The sequence below is a fragment of the Bos indicus genome, chromosome 5 (genome assembly GCF_029378745.1).
Source record: "Bos indicus isolate NIAB-ARS_2022 breed Sahiwal x Tharparkar chromosome 5, NIAB-ARS_B.indTharparkar_mat_pri_1.0, whole genome shotgun sequence".
Taxonomy (NCBI): Eukaryota; Metazoa; Chordata; class Mammalia; order Artiodactyla; family Bovidae; genus Bos; species Bos indicus.
In genome coordinates, this window is record NC_091764.1 from 28,420,194 (window position 1) to 28,433,127 (window position 12,934).

The following is a 12,934-nucleotide window of genomic DNA, read 5'->3' on the forward strand; positions in this document are numbered from 1 at the left end:
AGCTACTACTCGCGACATACCCCCGCATTCTGGAAATGAGATGTAATTGAATAGGACGACCACCTTAAACTCACCGGACACTTTTCAATCAAAAATTCTTAGGTATTAACCCCTCATCCTACACCACACATCTATGAAAGAGGCTGCTGGACACAGGAAGAAGAGAAGGCCACGGCCTCCAGAATCAGGTCTTTGGAGCTCTGCACCTGTCAGTGTACTCCCAAGCAGCATGGAGGCTGAGAACGGGTTCTGTGATATTAGAAGTCTAACGCAAAAGAAATGCAAGAGTGTGCTACCTACTCTGGTTGGGAAATAGCGACTCGTCTTGAAAGTCTTCAAGGTGCTGGAAAGGATGAAGGTGGTGAAGAAGAGAATGCAGGACCAAAAGAGCACATCAGGAGTATAGGGTCCGTGGTGGCCACAGGCAGAGCCTGTGAACTCTCCGTGCATCTCCTGGCACTCCTGGAGGAATAGACATTCTGGGTGATGAAAGGCAGGCATGAGGGAGGAAACAGCTGCTGTCTCCTGACTGTCACTGTCATCCCAGGGTTGCTGGGACATGCAGGCTGCCTGTAGCCTCCACGTGCCCTCCATGCAGCTGTGGGCTCTTGTCTGCATTTTGGGTGACTGCTTACGGTCCTAACTAAGACACTTTTGTAAAAGAAATCAGAACTGTCCTGAGCAAACACGAGGTTCTGGGATGGCCCCAGCTATTGCACCGTTTTTATTACAGAGGACTTCCAAACTTGAATGTTCTTCAAGCCCCCACAAAATCTGGATCTGTCCCCTGATCCTCCCTGATTTCATTCCCACATATCCTCAGTGTAGGGTCACTGGGCAGGATGTGTGTGGGAAAGAGGTGCAAGGTCATCTTCCTTTCCCTTTGTGTACAAGAGAATTCTGAAGGGAAAGGAAAGTCAGTTAAGAATTGTGTTCTAAAAAAACAAAACCAAAAAGCTTGATTTCTATCAACACCAGAGTGTACTGAAGGGCTCCCCACTTCCACCTAGAAGGAGCCCTGAAGCCCAGTGGCCACGAGGCTGAGCTGCCTGCAGTGCCCAGACTTACACTAACAGTCAGGTTGGCCCAGTGCACTTCTGTTGTCACGATGTTGTGGTCCTTCCAGTACTGCAAAGTGTGATTGTTCGGATTCTCTGGGAGGGTGCACCTGCAGCTGAGGGGAAAAGAAAACATTCCTGAGAGAAGTAGCCAGGTATTCAAGTGAATGTTCTGAGCCATGACAGGGCCAAAGGCGCGGCCAAAGCCCGTGCTATTTCTCCTTGGCCCACTTCAGATCCTTGAGGTTGATCCTATTCATTGAGATCCAACTATACCCTGATTTTTCAGTCATTACTAAAATTGGGCTCAAATCTGCATGTGGGTCTTCAGATATAGTGCTGACGAGTTAGGCATCTGATGTGGTAGTTCTCTTGCTTAGTTTCTATCTCTTGGGCTTTTCCTACAAAATACATTCTACATAGCAAGGAGGACCGGATACCCCCATTCAGCTCTCAATAGCTTCCCCAAGCCAAAATATTTTGTACCTTAAACCCCTATCACATTCTTGCTCTAAAGTCAGAGCCTCCTGGAATCATGATGGAAACTACAACATTCTCCCTGGTAATATTCACTCTCCTGGTCATTCCCTGGCTTCCCCAGGCCTCATCTTGCATCCAAACCAGAGCAGACCAGACCTGTCCCACTGGCCACCATGTTGCTTCCCAGTCCCAGCATGCTTCACGCCTGTACTGGCTCCTAGTATACTCAACTGACATGGCCATTCCCAGCAACTTGGTTTCACCTCTGATTCTGCCAAGCACACCTTCTAAGGATGTAGCGCAACAGGATTAAAATTAAAAAAGATCTCAATAGGTAATAACAATAGAAGGAAATCAACAAAACAAAAACAGAGAAAGCATAAAATACTATATTTATGTATTAAAAAAAAATCAGTTCCAAACTTGGAAACAACAAAAGTGTTCTTCAGTAGGTGAATGTATGTATGGTGGTACATCTAGACAATGGACTATTATTCGGTGCTACATTGAAATGAGCTACCAAGCCATGAGAAGACAAAGAAGACATTTAAGCGCATATTATGAAGTGAATTAAGCCAATCTGAAAAGCCTATGCACTGTATGATTACAACTATATGACACAGTAGCAAAGGCAAAACTATGGAGTAAGAAGATCAGTGGTTGCCAGAGGTTGGGGAGAGGGGGAGGGATGAACAGGCTGGGCACAGAGGATTTTTAGGGCAGAGAAACTATTCAGTAGGATGCTATAACGGCAGATATGTCACTATACGTGTGTCAATTCCAAGAGTGAACCCTAATGTAAACTCTGGATTATGGGTAATCATGATGTGTCACTGACTGCAACAAACATGTCACTCTGGTGACAGATGCTGATAGTGGGGGGACTGCATGGTGGGGGCCAGGAGGTATACGAGAACTGTCTGTACTTTGTGCTCAATTCTGCTGTTATCCTAAAATTTGCTCTCAAAAAATTAACTCTATTTAAAAAATCAGTTACACACCTATTACCATAAAATCACTTAAAGAATTGGGGAGTTCTAGCTTTATAACAGGCTTCCCTGGTGGTTCAGATGTAAAGAATCTGCCTGCAATATGAATCAACAATGGAATGCAACTGAAATGTTAAAAAAACATACCATCTTGGTGCTTCCCTGGTGACTCAGTGGTAAAGAATTGCCTGCCAATGTAGGAGACACCGGTTCAGTCCCTCATCCCGGAAGATCCCACATGCCGTGGCGCAACCAAGCCTGCACACCACAACTATCGACCTTGTGCTCCAGAGCCCAGGAACCACAATACCGAGCTTGTGTGCCGCAGCTACTGAAGCCCGCTCAGACTGGAGCCTGTGCTCCGCAAGAGAAGCCGCCACACCAGGAAGCCTGCACGCCACATCGAGAGTAACCCCAGGCCTCCGCAACTGGAGAAAGCCCGAGCAGCAACGAAGACCCAGACAGCCAAAAAGAAATAAAATTCATTTTTAAAGAAAATACTGTCTTGAGCTTTATTAACAAAGAATTTCAGTATCCAAATCCAAAGTCTACACAATCCAGAGCTGGTCGCTTTTGCCTGTCTTCTCCCACTTGGACATAAACTCATGACGGTAGAACTTTTGTCTGTCATGTTCACTGCTATGTTTCCAGGGTCTAAACAGTGCTGGGCACATAGTAGGTGCTCAACGAATATTTGTTAAATGAATAAATGAATGATTAAGAAAGGTCAAAGAATGAACCTTCCTCCAATGCCAATCAGAAATCCACTAGGTTTCAAAGATTATATTCCCTGATGGTGATTATTTTGTAATAAAATAATTGTAAATTCTAATACATGTTTAAGGAGTTATTTTTAAAGTGTGAATAAAGGGATACTTAGAATCTAGAAAAGCATATCGAGGCTGGCTGGCAGGCATCCCCACACAGTGCACCTTCTGCTCAGGCAGTCACCATCAGACATATCCACAACTGAGTGTTGTTTTTTGCTTTGCCCCAGCTACATCATTCTGTCTGGAGTTATTAGTAAATGCCATCCACCCTTCTCCAGTAGCATATTGGACACCTTCTGACCTGGGGGAGCTCATTTTCCAGTGTCATATCTTTTGGGGGTTCTCGTGGCAAAAATACTGGAGTATCCATTTCATCATAGGGGATTGGAATACAAATGAGAAAGTCAAGAGATACCTGGAGTTACAGGCAAGTTTGGCCTTGGAGTACAAAATGAAACAGGGTGAAGGCTAATAGAGTTATGTCAAGAGAACACACTGGACATAGCAAACACTCTCTTTCCAACAACACAAGAGGTGACTTAACACATGGACATCACCAGATGGTCAATACTGAAATCAGAATGATTATACTCTTTGCAGCAAAAGATGGAGAAGCTCTATACAGTCAGTAAAAACAAGACCTGGAGCTGAATGTGGCTCAGATCATTAGCTTCTTATTGTAAAATTCAGTCTTATATTGAATAAAGTAGGGAAAAATGCTAGGCCATTCAGGTATGATCTGAATCAAATCCCTTATGATTATACAATGGAGGTGATAAATAGATTCAAGGGATTAGATCCGGTAGACAGAGTGCCTGAAGAACCAAGGACAGAGGTTCGTAACACTGTACAGGAGGCAGTGACCAAAAGCACCCTAAAGAGGAATGCAAGAAGGCAAAGTGGTTGTATGAGGAGGCTTTACAAATAGCTGAGGAAAGAAGAGAAGGAAAAAGCAAGGGAGAAAGGGAACGATATATCCAACTGAATGCAGAATTCCAGAGAATAGCAAGGAGAGATAAGAAGCCTTCTTAAACAGTGCAAAAAAAAGAGAGGAAAATAATAGAGTGGAAAGACTAGAGATCTCTTCAAGAAAACTGGAGATACCAAGGGAATATTTCATGCAAGGATGTGCATGATAATGGACAGAAAAAGTAAGGACCTAACAGAAGCAAAAAAGATTAAGAAGAGGTGGCAAGAAAACACAGAACTATATAAAAAAAAAAAAAGGTCTTAATGACCAGGATTAACAACGATGGTGTGGGCACCACGTAGAGCCAGATATCCTGGAGTGTAAAGTCAAGTGGGCCTTAGGAAGCATTACTACAAAGAAAGCTAGTAGAGTGATGAAACTCCAGTTGAGTTATTTCAAATCCTAAAAGATGATGCTGTTAAAGTACTGCACTCAATATGTCAGGAAATTTGGAAAACCCAGCAGTGGCCACAGGACTGGAAAAGGTCAGTTTTAATCCCAGTCCCAAAGAAGGGCAGTGCCAAAGAAAGTGACCAGTTCAAACTACTGGACAATTGCCCTCATTTTGCAAGTTAGTAAAGTTATGCTCAAAAATCCTTCAAGTTAGGCTTCAACAGTACATGAACTGAGAACTTCCAGATGTATAAACTGGGTTTAGAAATGGCAGAGGAACCAGAGATCAAACTGCCAACGTTTACTGAACTGTGGAGAAAGCAAAGGAATTCCAGAAAAGCATCTACTTGCTTCACTGACTATGTGGATCACGACAAACTGTGGAAAATTCTTGAAAAGATGGGAATAGCAGATCACTTTACCTGTCTCCTGAGTAAACTGTGAGTCAAGAAGCAACAGTTAGAACCTTACATGGAACAACTAACTGGTTCCCAGTTGGGAAAGGAATACATCAAGGCTATATGTGACCCTGCTTATTTAACTTCTATGCAGAGTACATCATGCAAAATGCTGGGCTGGATGAATCATAAGCTGGAATCAAGACTGCCAGGAGAAATATTAACAACCTCATATATGCATACAATACCACTGTAATGGCAAAAAGTGAAGAGGAACTAAAGAGCTTCTTGATGAAAGTAAAAAAGCTGGCTTAAAACTCAACATTCAAAAAATGAAGATCCAAAAAAAAAAAAAAAAAGAAGAAGATCCAGTCCCACCATTTCATGGCAAATAGGGAAAAAGTGGAAGCAGTGACCGACTTTATATTCTTGGGTTCCAAGATCACTGCAGATGGTGACTGCAGCCATGAAATTAAAAAGATGCTTGCTCCTTGGAAGGAAAGCTATGACAAACCTAGACAGTATATTAAAAAGCAAAGACAGCATTTTGCTGACAAAGGTCCACATAGTCAAAGTTATGGTTTTTCCAGTAGTCATGTACAGACATGAGAGTTAGACCTTAAAGAAGACTGAGCACTGAAGAATTGATGCTTTCAAACTGTGGTGCTGGAGAAGACTCTTAAGAGTCCCTTGGACAGTAAGGAGATGAAACCAGTCAATCCTAAAGGAAATCAATCCTGAATATTCACTAGAAGGACTGATGCTGATATTGAAGCTCCAATATTTTGGCCATCTGATGCGAAGAGCTGACTCATTGGAAAAAGCCTTGATGTTCAGAAAGACTGAAGGCAGGAGGAGAAGGTGCAACAGAGGATGAGATTGTTAGGTAGCATCACACTGCTTCAGTGGACATGAATTTGAGCAAATTGTGGGAGATAGTGGAGGACATGGGAGCCTGGCATGCTGCAGTCCATGGGGCTGCAGAGTTGGACACAACTTGGCAACTGAACAACAAAGTAGATTTCTAGACCTTCTGGATACAGAGTAAGAGACCTATGAATCTATAAGGAATTATTAAGATTTTCTACCTAATGATTCCTAAGAGTAGCCTATACTCTCAGAGAATGTGATGTGGTCCAAAGCCTCACAAGTTTTTGCAAAAAGAAGTTCTTCCCAACAACTAACTTGAATTCTCCTTGCTACACTTGCAGTCCTTTTTTTTTTAAAATTTAAATTATTTATTTTAATTAGAGGCTAATTACTTTACAATATTGTATTGCAGTCTATTTTTGTCTCAATGCCTGGACCCAAAAGACATACTCTGGAAAGCATTTCTCAAGTCCTCTCTGATTCTTACTCTTAATCTATCTTCCCCATCATTATCTTAAAAAATTTTTATGTGGGCAATTTTTAAAGTCTTTGTTGAATTTATTACAATATTCTTCTCTTTTATGTTTTAGATTTTTGGCTGTGAGGCATGTGGGATCTTAGGTCCCTGGCCAAGGAGTGAACCCACACCCTGAGCTTTGGAAGGTGGAGTTTTTACCAGTGGTCCACCAGGGAGGTTCCCCCATCATCACTTTTGACTGTTCTCCTCTGGCAGACCAAGCTCTGTTTCCCAGAGAGCCAACACACTTCCTTAACAGAAGCTACAAGCACTGCATGGCATGCTGTCTCAGCCATTATACTCAGGCCCTTCACTTTATTTTTTTAAAAATAAAAGAAGCAGAAGCATACTCACTAATACAGGCTAAGGTGGTCCAGCTGGCTATGCATGTGGATGGGGTAGGTCTCTGCCAGGTGAATCAGCTTTTCTATTGCTTCATAGATGAAAATAATGCAAATCAGGGAGGCAAACGCTTCTTCAGTGAAGCGAGTAATGTAGCAGACAAGGGAACTGGCATCAGTTGCCACAAGGACAATACACAGGAAGGCAGTCCACAGTCCAATACAAGCTCGCAGGGAGAGGTATGAGAGAGCGTAGTCTCTGAAACAAGACCAAAGTTCATCAAAAGTCAGTGAATGGCGTTACATTCTGACCCCCTGCATTACAGGCAAGGGTCAGAAATGTGGTTAATTCATCTGCTACTGTCAGTTCCAGTACTGCAAGCTAATTTGTCCCTAATTCAGACTGCACTTTACTCCTGAAGGCTGTCCTGGGACCGTTGTAACAAAGACCTGCTTCACAGGCAGTATTTCCCACAGCAAGCACAGGGACAGCGGAGGAGGAGCAAACTGCCCACGGCCCACTTCTCCACCCTGCCCGACGGGGTTAAGGTCCTCTCCCTGCAGCTAAGGGGGAAGGGCTGGCCGCACTCCATGCGCTCCTACTTCTCATACACAATGCAAGAAGGATTTATAGGAAAACAAGCACATGCTGACTCCCCACCAACAATCAGGATATAAAGGGGGAGCATTAACTCATTAAAAATTGACTGGAACAGACTTAGAGATGTCAAAAGCAAACTTACGGCTACCTAAGGGGAATAATGAAGAGGGAGAGATAAATCAGGAGTTTGGGATGAACATACACACATTACTATATATATATATAAAGCAGATAACCAACGAGGATCTACTATATAGTACAGGGAACTCTACTCAATATTCCATGATAACCTATATAAGAAAAGAAACTGAAAAAGAATGAATATAGGTATATGTATAACTGAATCACTTTGCTTACAACTGTAACACAATATTGTAATTCTACTACACTCCAATTTAAAATTTTAAAAAATCCATACAATTAAAAAATTAAATTTTTTAAAAAGAAAAATTGACTAGAAATGGAAATTGAGTTTTCATTAGGAAACTTTCATTAGGAGTTTGGATTAGCTAGGGAAAGTGCTTTTAAAGATAAAAAGTCAAAAAAGTCAAAAGTTGATGGACATTGACAAAGCTCTTAGGGCCAGGAGATCTGCTATTTTAGGTCTGGTCCTACCTGGAGGCAGGGTGGCAGACCACAGCATGCTTTTGCCTGCTTACACTCTAGTAGGACCCTAACATTCAAACCTAGTAGCAAACTAACACATCCAGATAGAGTTTTCAGAAAACCAAATGTCTTACTTGCAGAATTTGAACAAAATCTTTTCAAACACAAGCACTGGCCCAGTGCTTCCCAGGATGGTGAGAGCCTGGCCGGCAAACAAGGAATAGGCGATCCCAGTCATGGAGGCTCCAAACAAGGATTCAATCGCACTCTACAGAGGGAAAAAAATCACACTGAGCCCACAGCCCATCTGAAGTGAGTGACACAGGCTTACATACATTCCTAACTTAGCTCTCCAGTGCACCTGGCAAGCCACTTGTTTGTATTTTGTCTCAGCAAGAGCGATGTGTACATAGTCTAATCCTCTTGTAAATGGATACTGCTTCAATAATTTAGGTCCCCAAATCTATCTACATACGACTCCTTAACAAGTCTACTATGCACAACTCAATTAATTATTTATAAATATACATAGAAAACACAATGATACCATTCACATTATGGGTTGTCATACAGAGTCACCTTAAATCTTATTTTCAGATGACATCAATATATAATTTTCTATCCTTGGAGCAACACGCAATACAACAGGGCAATCAGCTATCTAAATTGATATGCAGGCAGAAGAGGGTCTGTTCTAAAGGGAGAGCGGTGTTGCTCGTTGGCATGAAGTCAGAAGACTATGTAATTCAGCAGGAAGAAACCAATCTCTTCAGTCCATGCCCAGGGAATTTTCCTCCCAGAAGACTTGGCTGCCTTCATATTTTCACTCTCATTTGGGACCATTAGAAGTGGCAAAGTTCTTACTATGCGCCCCTCGGTGGCTTCTCCAAGCAATCCCCCAAAAGTGATGACAGGTGACATGCAGGCACAGTACAGGAACAGAAAGGAGGCCAAACACTGTAAGCTGAGGGCATCCCGGTAGTCGCTCCAGTACCAGGGGGCCTTCCGCTTGATGTCCAGAACCAAGCCCCCAAAAAGCCTGCAGAAACACAGCAGACAGGTGTCTAATGCAGTCCTTCTCCCACTAAAGCAAGTCAACAGAGCACATTCCAAAGCACTTCAAATGCGCTCTGTATGGAGGTTAATATTTGGCTTCAATTTGACCCCAAGCACAAGAGATCTCTCTGGGGGCAGCATGGATTCTGGCCATGTTCCAACATGGATTCTATTTGCAATCAAAGGCATGAATTTGGATGATTATTCCAAGCATAAAAATAATTAATTTGCTATGCATAACACCCATTCAATAAAAAGTTTCCAAAATTTAACGTGAAATGAAGTATTAGCTTCAAACTTCAAATTCTGAGCTGTTAGGAAGCAATGAACAAAACTATCATGGTATTAAAACTGTTAGTTTTATTATATGTTTTCTAGATAAAAAGCCCCTATCACATGTATATTCTTACTCTGAACTACCCACCTTACTTGAGAAATCAGCATAATCATTCATGCAGTTGCCAAGTAGTAACAGATACTTCATGCCAAGCACTGTGCCAGGTGCTGGAGACGCAACAGTAGCAAGGCAAACACAGCCCTTTCTCTCTAGGGTGAACAGTCTGGCACAGAGGACAGACAGTGTTGTGAGGGTGCCATGGCCGCAAAGAACAGGAAGGGCGTTTCAGCTGGGACTTGAGAATGGACCAGGAGCACCAGATGAGGCAGAGGGGCTGGCGTGGATGACGCCTAGAGGTGAGAGCGCTTGGCATGTTCAAGGTGCTGAAAGAGTTATGACTGGATAAGGCAATGTGAGGGGTAATATCAATAGACAAGGCTAGAGATGTTGGAAAAGCTAAGTCACAAAAGGGCCTTATAAAAAGGAATCAGAAAGTTATCCCAACAGTGTGTCAAGCAGTGAAGGACTTTAAACAGGGAAGCAGCATAAGTAAGCAGGCATTCTGAAAGGATCACTCCATTGAGAGTGTCATGAATGGAACATGGGGCAAGGCTGGAGGCCATGGGTTGGAAAGAGAATCGGGTGCCAATTAGGAGGCAGAATCAAGAGGACTTGGTGGCAGGACTTCAAGATCCCTCTCCACTTCCCAGGTATGAGAAAGATCAAGAGGGAGATGTCCTACACCAAGAAGGAGGAGTATGTCCAGACAGGGGCAATTTTTAAAGAGTGGAGTCATTGAAGAGAGTCATTCAGCATTCTACAGGGCAAATTACCTACTTTCTTCTACACATGAATGGCATAGGGAAAAAAAAAAAGAGGAGGAGGCCTGTTATAGAATGAGAACATAATAATGCATTGCAAACCTCCATTGGATCCTGTGTCAAACAAACTTTAAAAGGATGTTGCCAAGAATATCACAGAAAGGTGAATATGGACTAAGCATGAGACAATGTAAAGAATTATTGTTAATTTTATTAGATTTCATTCCTGTTTTTTAAAATGTCCTTATCAAACAGAGATACCTGCTCAAGTAGTTACAGGTGAAATGACATGTAACTGGTGATTTGGCTTAGAATAATCTAGAAAACATAAAAATAAAACAAGTAGTGAAGAAATAGATAAAACAAGATTGGCAAAATGTTGGTAACTATTGATGGGCACATGGGGGTTCATTACAGTGTCCTCTCTTCTTGTTTATGTTTGAAATGTTCTATACTAAAAACTAAAAGACACCAATCTACTCTCTCATGAAAGGAGGCTTAGCTAGCTCTTTCTTTCTCTGTGCTCAGGAGCCTAGAGGTGTCCTATGAGGTCTGGGATCTGTATGCCAGAGGAGAAGGCCGAGCCAGCTCTCCTTCTCCATTCAAAAGCTCCCTCTCTCGTGGGATGAACTGAGAGAGTAGCTTTGACATATACCTACTACCGTGTGTAAAACAGACAGCTAGTGGGAAGCTACTGTATAGCACAGGGAGCTTAGTTTGGTGCTCTGTGATGACCTAGAAGGGTAGAATGGTAGTGGGGCGGGGGTGGGGGGTGGTGAGGGAGGCTCAAAAGGGAGGGAATACATGTAGCTGATTCATAGGTGCTGTACAACAGAAACTAACGCAACATTGTAAAGCAATTACACTCCAATTTAAAGCAAAATAAAAGCTCCCTCTCTCATCTAGCCAGGTCAAATGGGTACACAGATGGACACAGGGCACACACTCTTTTATCTGACCCACTTGCTCTTCTGGTTTGCAGGGCCCAGTTGGGATTTACTCTTCCTCAACCTACAGCGGTAACATCACAGTCTGGGCCTGCGCTTAGAGGAGAGAGGCAAAGTCAGCCTTGTGACCTGCTTCGGCTTTAGCCTGCCTGGCCGGCCTCGCTGAGGTAAGGAGCTATCTACAGGGTCTAACCGAGAGCATGGGAGTTCCACCTCAGGGTCTGGGACCCAGGTTACAGTTTGTAATAAAATGTCACTTGGTCTTGCTTTCCCCTCTGAGGAGATAGCCCCTCAAGGACCTTATGAGCAGCCGCAATTAATCCGGGGTAACATTCAAGATTTTCCAGGTCCTTAGCCAACATAGCATTACCTCCCAAACACCAAAGACCTTCCTCTGAAGGGTATTATTCTGGGAGAATAACCTTCTGCAGCGGTGAGCCTCACCCTACGATGCTGCCATGATTGGTTCTCCTGGATGCGCGAGGCTCATTATTCAGGAGGAGTGTCTATGAGTAACAGGCAAAAGATTTATGTGAAATGGATTTATAAGAAGCCATAGAAAGGAAGGACATCTGTCTGCCTAGCAGTGATTGAAAGGGGAGAGAAAAGATCTGAGGCTCCTATTGATGGTATAACATAAATTAAAGTGATTTCAAATCCTGTTTTGGAATCTGCCTCATTCCCCACTCATACAGACCCTAATCGAGTTATCTGGCACAGACAATAATCACACATGGATGCTTTCCTTCACATATTTGAGACTTCCTTTCCCTTTCAATACTATCCTTGATGTTCAAGTTTGGGGCAGCAGGAGGCACACAGGGACACAAATTTAAGCTTGAAGCCAGAAAGGACTTACCTGTGGGGAGCGCCACTAGGCTCTAGAGCACTAATTAGGAAGCCCTCTGGGGAGGGTTTTAGGGACAGGCCAGCAAGGTTTTAGGGACAGGCCAGCCATCCAATTTTCTGCTGTGCCTGGGAAGAAACCTATTTCAAGTGGGGCTTGGATCATCAAGATAGTAACCCCCAATTCTTTTCTTCATCAACCCTTCCCCAATGGCTTCTCCAACGAGGTATACCGATGTACTTGGGAAAACCCCTCAGCAGAGCATCCTCGGTGCTGTGAAGCTTCTGGCCTAGGAACTCAAGTCAGACTTTGCTCTTCGCTCTGCATGGGAATGCCTCGGCGTCATGACCTATCGTCAACATCAGGGAGGCCCAAGACACTGTCTTGGCCCTGGCTTGGGAGGTCAGATCACACACAACTCAGACTGTTCTCAACTCTGCCTCCTCTCCCACCTTCTCAGAGCCTATACTACCATATCTTAAGTACCTCTCCATCCAACTAGGATGGCATCCCCAGGTTGTGCACCACCTCAAAGAAACACAGCTCAAGGTACAAAGAATACAGAGTTCAGCTTGATATAGTTTTAGTCTGTGAAGTCCAGGAAGGTCCAGAAAACTCCAGGATGTTCATCTGTAGAGGAAGGTTCATATTCACCCCTACATACTTTGAGACTGGGAAAGGAGCCAGAGTTGGCATGAACTGTGAACTGTGATCCCCGATACGAGCTGAAAAAGCTACAAGAAGAAAGTTATGTGTCTTGAGGTCTTTTCCTAAGGGCTCTGAGGGAAACTTCTGGAACTCAGAAAGAGGCACACCAAATAGAGTGAGGCTCTGAGTTTCAATGACCCTTCCTTTCAGCTTTGTCAATTCCAGCAGTTCCTCACTCAGCATTATGGAAGAATGTCCTCAAGCCCCATTTGAACTTGTGAGTAA

At 43.3% G+C, this 12,934-nt stretch overlaps 1 protein-coding gene across 17 annotated transcripts in view; it reads right to left on the minus strand.

Annotated features, from left to right (window-relative positions):
* SLC4A8 (solute carrier family 4 member 8) overlaps nucleotides 1–12,934 on the minus strand; it is a 112,304-nt gene that overhangs the window by 26,526 nt on the left and 72,844 nt on the right. For all 17 annotated transcript variants that reach the window (XM_070789076.1, XM_070789083.1, XM_070789084.1 and 14 more), the window contains 5 exons: nucleotides 8,858–9,032; nucleotides 8,128–8,261; nucleotides 6,800–7,045; nucleotides 1,069–1,174; nucleotides 301–462 (listed from right to left, as the gene is read on the minus strand). In XM_070789076.1, the coding sequence (XP_070645177.1) occupies nucleotides 301–462; nucleotides 1,069–1,174; nucleotides 6,800–7,045; nucleotides 8,128–8,261; nucleotides 8,858–9,032 (823 nt within the window). The remainder of the gene's footprint in view (nucleotides 1–300; nucleotides 463–1,068; nucleotides 1,175–6,799; nucleotides 7,046–8,127; nucleotides 8,262–8,857; nucleotides 9,033–12,934) is intronic.